The sequence below is a fragment of the Oratosquilla oratoria genome, chromosome 14 (genome assembly GCF_046742065.1).
Source record: "Oratosquilla oratoria isolate Oo_2021 chromosome 14, ASM4674206v1, whole genome shotgun sequence".
Lineage (NCBI taxonomy): Eukaryota > Metazoa > Arthropoda > Malacostraca > Stomatopoda > Squillidae > Oratosquilla > Oratosquilla oratoria.
The window spans coordinates 1,160,763-1,170,762 of record NC_134790.1 but is presented as its reverse complement, the minus strand read 5'-3'; the positions used below and the strand labels follow the sequence as shown (position 1 = coordinate 1,170,762).

General features: G+C 39.6%; 1 protein-coding gene across 1 annotated transcript in view; it reads right to left on the bottom strand.

Moving 5' to 3' along the window:
* The window catches only part of LOC143032515 (protein O-mannosyl-transferase TMTC1-like), a 342,194-nt gene that overhangs the window by 99,760 nt on the left and 232,434 nt on the right, over positions 1-10,000 (bottom strand). The window contains exon 13 of the mRNA XM_076197377.1: positions 533-668. Coding sequence (XP_076053492.1) covers positions 533-668 — 136 coding nt within the window. The remainder of the gene's footprint in view (positions 1-532; positions 669-10,000) is intronic.

Below are 10,000 nucleotides of genomic sequence, written 5' to 3'. Positions count from 1 at the left end.
CTCGTATAGCTCGCAGGCGGCTTCGGCCAATCATTCGCCTCTGTTGTCGTGACGTCATCACTCTCTCAGCCAATCAAAGGCCGGAGGGAGGTGTCCTATTGAGGGATTTCCGGTTTCCAGCCCGATTTAGATCGATATCAACAGGAATTATTTTACTAATAAATAGGAGAATGAAAATGTTCACCCCGGTGTGGAATGAATTGTCATTTATTTTATATTGTTTGTTTGTTTGTTTGTTATTAATTGTCTGTTTATTATTTGCTCGATTTTCGTTTATTATTATTTATGTGTCAATTTCTTATTATTTACTATTTACCTGTTTGCTTATCATTTAACTATACCTATGCATTTATTTGATTTATTATTTATATTATTATGATTTTTATTTATCTTTGTCTTTTATTTAATTATCATTATCATATATATTTTCTTTCGCATCCGACCTAGCTATGGAACGAAAGGTCTCCTGTCGGCATGCTCCGCCTTTGTAACCCTTTTTAATGAACGTCTAGAAAACCGCGGGACTTCTTACCGTTTGTAGAGCGTCTCAGCTTGCGCGTCGTTACGCAGAGCGCGCATAAGACGCGCCGTGTTCACAAGCGCCACCGGATGGTGAGGATCCAGGTTCAGCGCCGTCTCGTAGTGACGTAACGCCGCCTCGCCGCGTCCTGAAACGAGGTCAAGGAAAAAAGAAAACATAAGAAATCATCAAGGACGTTGGCCGGGGTCTCAGGGTAGAGATATAAAGGGGAGGGGAAATTGCAGCTATCACTCATACGAGTATATAAATATGTATGTGTATATGTATGTCTACATGTATTTGTATATGTATATGTATATGTATATGTGTATATATATGTATATGTATATATGTATGTACACTTATGTAAACAAGTACATATAAACTTAACAGGCCGGATGAACCCAAAGTGAAGAGGAATAAGTACTGTATCGTCCTTAAGGGGATAGGGTGGTCTTGCACTGAGTCATTAAGGCCGAAGATTATGTATGTATAAATGTCTCCCTTGTCCTACTTATACTCTGTATCTCCATTTTTTGTTCTCATCTTTCTGTACTCCTTGATAATGTGAATATATCACGAAAGCGCTCGGACTCCGTGTGTTTTTCCTTTTCCTAGTGGACTCTGCATATTTGTGATTCGCGTGTGACTTGTGAAATTTGTGTATATATATATATATATAGTGTGTGTGTGTGTGTGTGTGTGTGTGTGTGTGTGTGTGTGTGTGTGTGTGTGTGTGTGTGTGTGTGTGTGTGTGTGTGTGCATGTCCCTGGATGTATACATGTGTATGCATATGCAAAGGTATATGCATATGCATATCTAGGGTCATATGTATAACTGTGTTCATATGCATATCTATATGCATATACATATCTATATGCATATTCATATGCATATGCATAGGCGTATCTAAATGCATAGGCATATGGGTATATGTATATGCTATTTATGAATGTATTATATTTACAAATAATAGAGATGCTGTGATATAGATGCATGAGAATATCACTGGCAATGCTATCTTCATCAGTATCCTAATCATCATCATCATCATCATCATCATCATTATCATCATCATCACTGTCATCATCAGCAGCAGCAGCAGCAGCAGCATCTTCATCATCATCATCATCATCATCATCATCATCATCATCATCATCATCATCATCATCATCATCATCATCATCATCATCATCATCATCATCATCATCATCATCATCATCATCATCATCATCGCCAGTTTCACATCATTGTAATCCATACCACCACTGACACTTCCACCACCATCTCAACCACTAATATACCATCACTATCACCTCTGACGTCACTCGCCACCATTACCATCATCAGCCACGTCACAATCACTATCATCATAATTAGTATCATTATTAATCGAAGAATGTTATAATTCCTTCACAACCGAGAAGATTCCACAGGAAAAATAATAATAAGAAGAAGAAAAGATAAATAAAAAATAATAAACTGAAATAGTTTAACTCAGTAAAGATGGAATTCAACAAGAACAGGTAGACAGTAGATATGTGACTGTGCAGTTCAGAGTCTGTAAGTCAATGACCTACACACGTGACTTACACAGTGTGAGGGTCCGTGACAGACTCTTCAGTGACCTGCGTTTTCTCGAGGTCATGCAGATAGGTGACCTGATTTCCGTATGCAGGCTAGTGACCTGAGGGTTGGTGACTGACAAGGGAAAGGTATTGGGACTGAGATGGGAGTCTCCTTGGAGTGAGGGGGAGTTGGGGAATGGTGTGGGGAGTGAGGAGGCGAGTATCCGCCGTCGGAAGGACCAATTTCAAGGAAGTGTTTGCCCGGAACAACAAGGAGGTTTAACTAGACAAACGCAGACTAAAAAGCCGCATAAAGAAAACATCAAGTTCGTGAAGTTAATACGCCGGGTCCTCCAACTCTTCATCTCATGCCGCCTCCTCCTCGTCCTCCTTCTCCTCTTCATCTCCCTCCTCCTCCTCCTCCTCTTCCTTCTCCTCCCCTTCCTCCTCCTCCTCCAACTCTTCATCTTCCTCCTCCTCCTCCAACTCTTTATCTTCCTCCTCCTCCTCCTCCTCCTCCTCCTCCTCCTCCAACTCTTCATCTTCCTCCTTCCCGTCCTCTTCATCTTCCTTCTTTTCTTTCTCCTCCTCCTCCTCCTCTTTCTCCTCCACCTCCTCCTTCTGCTGTTCCTCCTCCCCATCCTATCTCTCCTCTTTATCTTCCTCCTTCTCGTCCTCTTCATCTTCCTTCTTTCCTTTCTCCTCCTCCTCCTCGTTCTCCTCCACCTCCTCCTGTTCCTCCTAACCATCTTCTCTCTTGTATTTCTCCTCCTCCTCCTCTTTCTCCTCCACCTCTTTCTCCTGTTCCACCTACCCATCCTCTCTCCTCTTCCCCTTCCTCTTTATCTTCCACCTCCTCTTTCTTCTCCTCTTCCTCCTTTTTCTCCTCCTCTTTCTCTTCCTTTTTCTCTTCCACCTCTTTTTCCTGTTCTTCCTTCCTCCATCCTCTCCCTCCTCTTCATCCTCCTCCTCCCCCTCCTCCATCTCTTCTTCTTCCTCCTCCAGACAAATACAAATAACTTCGTCAGTACAAAGTCAACGAGGAACTCCGGAAGAGGTCATCCTTCATGGAGACAGACATCCCTTTCCGAGCGCCCCCAAGAGCTCCCCCAGCCCCCAGCCCCCTTCCCCCCCCCCGGGTGGCTTTGAACGAAGAGGAGGAGGGGAGGGGACGTAATCAGAGCCGTGTGGCACTCCTGCAGGAGTAGTAAACACTCCAACCATTGGCACTCACGCAGATACGTGTTTCAGGAGCTGCAAGAAGAACTCGAGTGTCCCTCTCCAAGCTTCCGCCCAGCACCTCATCGAGCTCGAAGGACCCTGAAGACTCCTGAAGGCCCTGAAGCCACTGAAGACAGCCATGCACGAGGACCTCATATAGAAGGTCCATGGAGTGAAGGTTCTTTAAGGATTTTTGATTTTTAGGAAAATCAAAAAAGGTCTTGGATTTTGAATTTTAAAAAATAAATGCGTTGACACGCCTTACAAATTCGATTACCCCAGAACCGGTCAAAAACTTTATCATAGATAAAAAAAAAAAAAGAGTTGAAAAAAAACAAGATTCAATGAAATCTCGGGCGACCGCTATTGCGTTCATTTTAGGGACCACCACCCACCCTTTAAATTTCCTAATAAAATCGCCTGGCGGCAGATACAGTGATATGTACACAGTGCAATACAGCACTGGCTAAGTAAAGGCAGCCTCTGGTTGTTTAAGGCCAAGTGGAGGACGGACAATATTGAATTAGCCTCTAGTGTAATTAAGGGAGGACAAGGCCAGCATAAAATTAGGGTAACGAGGAACGTGCTGAAGGACTTCAGGAATGGCCCTGAAGGATGGCTTGGCTACCCTTATACTGAGGAAAAAGAGAGGGAGAAAAGAGGGAACGAGACAGAAGATAGGAACACACATATAGACAGACAAGCAGGAGGAGGCTTAGAGACACGGATAGACAGATAAAGATTCAGAGAAAAACAAAGACAGATGCAGACGAGCATACAGATATAAAGATGGAAAGACAAACAGACACACACACACACAGAGAGAGAGAGAGAGAGAGAGAGAGAGAGAGAGAGAGAGAGAGAGAGAGAGAGAGAGAGAGAGAGACAGAGAGAGAGAGAGAGAGAGGGGGGGGCAGAGATGAAGAGATATAGAGAGGAAGATAGAAAATAAGGCAGTAACGGATATAAAAATGAAAATGAAAAAAGATAGTTATAGTCTCAAAAATGGTTAATGAAATTTATGCATACAGGTATCAGTAAAATTTCAATTTTTGGAGAAAAAATTTAACCAAAGTGGAAACTAAAAAGGACCTTAATGTAATTATCCGCTTAAAACACCCAAACTTTATATTTCTTTCTCAGAGAAAGTAAATGATACACTGGGATTACTTGCGCAATATTTTTTCATTTAAGAAATTCATCAATCATCAATTAATTGTATCACTGATATTTGACACATGCTGTTTTCGTGTGATCCCTAAATATCATTAGATATATAGATAGCCTGGAAAGGGTACAGAGGAAAGCTCTTGACCTCATACAAAATATGAGGAACAAATCATACAAGAACAGCTTAATACATATTAAACTGTTCTCTCTAAGACGTGAAGAGAACCATGGAATACTTAATACAAGTCACTCAGATTTCAAGAAGGAAGTGATACTATCAAAACTGAAAATAGTTTCACAATAAATATTAGGTAGACGAGAAATAGTGCCTTCAAACTATCAGGACATAAATGTATCCTAGAGGTAGGTGGAAGAAGCTTACAACCGAGGCGGTTGACTGTAATATGTCAACTTTTCAAACCTCCTCGTTTGGATAAACACTTTTTTTCTTTTTCATCCGACCTCTTTATGAACCAAAAGGTCCTTTGCCATGATATCTAACTATTACTCATTGTAACTCATATTTCTAGAATTCGATTTGCCGTAAGACTTTTCGAAAACTAACATTTGCCTCCACGAAACAATAATATATATATATATATATATATATATATATATATATATATATATTTACATATACATATATATATATATATACATATATATATACAAATGTATATATATATATATATATATATATATATATATATATATATATAAGATAGATAGATACAGTACATTAGGTGGAACATACTAAAGAATCCATCTTCCACCGCGAGTTGGTGTCGGAAGACTGAAATATGAGAGGAAGACCAATCAGGGGAGATGCGAACTCGATGGTTCTTGAGGAACCTCTGAGGACCTCGAAGACCTTTGGAGGACTTCAAAAAACTTCAAACAAACCTAGAATACCTCAAAGAACTTCGGAGAAGAACTTCAGAACACCTCGGAGGACCACATAGTAGCCCCGACTCAAAAATAAATAAAATCAAAGAATCTTGAATACCTCTGAGGACCTCGAAAACCATCAAAGGTCCTGGGAGGACCTCGAAGAACTTCGGAGGACTTAAAAAAAAGTCGAAGAGAACCTAGAAGACCTAGAAGAACTTCGGAGAACTTTGGAGTGCCTCGGAGGATCTTATAAAACCCTCCCCTCTCTCTCTCTCTCTCTCTCTCTCTCTCTCTCTGTCTCTCTCTCTCAAAAAAAAAAAAAATCAAAGAATCTTGAGGGACCTCAGGGAACCTGGAAAAAGCTTAAAGATTCTCACAGGACTTCGGAGAACTTCGGCAAAAGGCCTTTACGCGCATCAACAAGGGCTTCATACGCTCAACATTGCTGGAAACTTTATTTCTGTCTGCCGGCACCTGATTTAATTCAGTTGGGGGGTGACTCCAGTATAAAGGGAGTATATCAATCAGGGGCCCAATTACAAGGCCTACCCTACACTGATCTGATGAAAATCAGATAATGTAGAAAAATGGATAGATAAATGTATCCAGGTGGTGCCAAGATAAGAGGTAGGGAAGAGGGTAGAGGGGAGTGGAGTATGTAGGGGATGGAATGGGTGGGAGTGGTTTCTATGCCTTTTTCTTTTGGCTACCTCCCGTGTAAGGGGGAAAAAGCCTTTGGTATATGTATGTATGTAAGTATGTATGTATGTATCAAATATCTAACAATGGTGTAGTTAATCAGTCAGAAACAACTGCGTCTCGTAAATTTAACAAACAGAACAAACTTCCCTCAGAAATTAACTTGTTTAACAAAAGTTTTAAGAATCAAGTATACAAACGTCAGCCTGGTAGAGCGAACTTCCCGCATAGGTAATCACATATACCGCACAAGTTTCAATTAGACAACTCCTACATAATATCTTCTTATGCTCCTTGCCTGCCCGTCTCCCCTTCCTTCGGTTTATCCTGTCTTACTATTGATTCACTCTGTCCTGGGAGATAAGAACACCATAACCGCGTTCCGGTTACGTAGGGCCGGATGAGGAGAATAGGAAGAGGAAGAGCATGCCGACAGAACTTTTGGTCCATAACTAGGCTTGATGCAAGAAATAAATAAATGAATAAGTAAATAGATAAATAAAATGAATAAATATATAATGATAAATAATAAACAAGCAAAAAATAACAATTTGTAATAAATAATAAATAAATAGAAAATAAACAAATAAATAACAACAAATGAATAAATAAGATATCTATACTTGTAAACAAACCCAAGAAACTAGTAATACCAAGAATTGTATCAAACTAGGATAATCTGTCACACAAAGAAACAAAAAAACAAAACAAAAAACGTAAAAGAAGAAGAAATAAGAGAGAAATTGAAAAACGAAAAAAAAAAGCGAAAGAATAGAATCATGACCTGCCTCGGAGGTCGGTTAATATCCGGTAATATCCGGTGCTGCTGGGCAAACGATTGAAGAATGGCTTGTTACGAAGGGGGAACACGTAGTTGGGGGGGAGAAGCCAAGTCTTATTGATGCGACCGAGGAATGATGGGGGGGGGGAGAAAGGGGGGAGAAAGGGGGGGGGGAGAAAGTCATATACAGTTCCCCACACTTCCGCCGTATACGACGGCTCGAGGATATGTAAACGTGGCACCACATCATTCATTCGCGAAGATGCGGCCACACCGCATCCACTCTGGAAGATGTGGCACCATCGCATTCATTCGGGAAGACGTGGCAACACCGCATCCATTCGGGATGACGTGGCACCACCGCATTCATTCAGGAAGACGTGGCACCACCGCACCCAGTCGGGAAGACGTGGCACCACTGCATCTAGTCGGGAAGACGTGGCACCATTGCATCCATACGGGAAGACGTGGCACCACCGCATCCATTCGGGATGACGTGGCACCACCGCATTCATTCGGGAAAACGTGGCATTATCGCATCCATTCGGGAAGACGTGGCACCATTGCGTCCATCTGGGAAGACGTGTCAACACCGCATTCATTCGGGATGACGTGGCAACACCGCATTCATTCGGGAAGACGTGGCAACACCGCATCCACTCGGAAAGCCGTGGCAGAACTGCGATTATACCGTGTCTACAGGAGTCCTTGCCAAGATGTACATGGGAGAGTAACATCTCCCCATCACCTTGTTTACAAAGTTCATCAGCACCTTCATCCTCTGGAGGTGCAACCCCGAAGGACAGGCACTCGGTGATTCCAGTCGGTTGAGGGTCTCGGAATTGTCCGTGAGCCGGGGCAGTGATTTCTGGAATCGAACCTGAACCTCAGGTTGACATCCTTGGTTCGTCCCCGAACCCTTAACTGAGAACCTTTAACTCAGTCAAGTTAAATAAACACGTTCCTGACTAACAGAGATCAAAGGTTTCCCCCCGACACCTAATTAACGCGATGACTTAATCCAATTCCCTTTGGAGATTAGTTATATGAGCTGGGTAGGCTTCTGACTTGGAATCCGATCCTCACGGGTTACATTCCGATTCCATTTTAACGTCTATATCGTTCTTGCATATGCACGAGTTGTGGAAATAGCAAAAGGATTCTGATTCTACACAGAGACAGTTCAAATCATCATCATCATTATTATTATTTCTATTATTATTATTATCATTATCATTATTATTATTATTATTATTATTAATTATTAATTATTATTATTATCATTATTACTATTATTAATTATTGTTATTATTATTATTATTATCATTATTACTATTATTATTACTATTATTACTATTACTATTATTATTATTATTATTATTATTATTATTATTATTAATCATATTATTATCATTATTATTACTATTATTACTATTACTATTATTATTATTATTACTATTATTATTATTATTATTATTAATTATTATTATTATTATTATTTAGTATTTATTTATCTATTTATTTACATTTTATTTATGTATCTATTTATATTTTATTTATTCATTTATTTATTTCATTTCATTTTATCTATTTATTTATTTATTCTTAGGAATTAACTCTGCGTGAGGTCATGACCTGGTGAGTATAATTTAGAATTTAACTATCAAATTACTCAACAATTTTCTTTAACCTTCTCAAAACCGCGGCATACTTTGTAGCTTTTCTTCTGAAAAAAAACCGAGATGATAGTGATAACCATTCTCGCAATGCATAACAATCTCTTAGAATCCGTCTAATTTATGCATAAAACTAGAACAATCTCTCTTCACATAGCAAAACGCTTAAGAGTTCTACATAAATGCATTGAATAAAACACTTAAGAACATAAGAATGAAGGAGACTGCAAGAGACCTTAGGGCCTATACTTAGTTACATTAACACTTCAGTGTCCTACAAAAGTGGACTGTGTACAATACTTAGACTATAAGAACGAAGTAGACTGCAAGAGACCATAGGGCCTATACTTAAGATACATTAACGCTTAAATGTCGTACAGAAGTGGACTGTGTACAATACTTAGACTATAAGAACGAAGTAGACTACAAGAGACCATAGGGCCTATACTTAAGATACATTAACGCTTAAATGTCGTACAGAAGTGGACTGGGTACAATACTTAAGACTATAAGAATGAAGGATACTCCAAGAGACCATAGGGCCTATACTTGAGTTACATTGACCCCTTCATTGCTATTCAAGGTTTGTATGCTTAATCTTTCTGTCACCAGACGATGTTATTCATCTATGAGAAAATTTCTATGAAGTGAAAGGTTTGAACGCAAATATTATAAACTATAAAATCTCATTTGATTCAGAAATAATCATTAATTTTTCTTTTTATTCCCGATACGCCGGCTACATCGTATAGCATCTTTTCTAAAGGGAAAATATAATTCACTGAACAATATGGTTTTGTCGAGGACGAACAAAAATGGAAATTTTACTTTTTTGCATAGAAGAAAAACAATGGGTAGCAATTCAACTGAAGTGCAAACATGGAGTAGTCACTGATGAGCGATAGGAAGAGAAAAAGTCTGTTCCAACACGATTTTTTGTTCTCAACAATATGGAGACTATATTCACAGAGCCAGATAACAGAATAAGTAAAGATAAGAAAGATGATGATGATGATAATGATGATGATGATGATGATGATGATCATTGTGATGATGATGATGATCATTGTGATGATAATGGTGGTGGTGATGATGATGATGATGATGATGATGATGATGATGATGATGATGATGATGATGATTATGATGATGATGATGATGATGATGATGATGATGAAGTTGCTGCTGCTGCTGCTGATTATTGTGATGATGATGATGATGATGATGATGATGATGATGATGATGATGATGATGATGATGATGATAATGATGAAGGTGCTGCTGATGATGATGATGAGGAGGAGGAGGAGGAGGAGGAGGAGGACAGTCATGATTCTCATCATCATCATCATCATAGAAATAATAATGACATGTGTTCTAACGCCTCACTGACTGGTAGCCCGCAGCCCCATTATACACGGCAACGATCCTCCTGCCATGCTAGAACCATATACAGAGTCGAACACGAAAAAC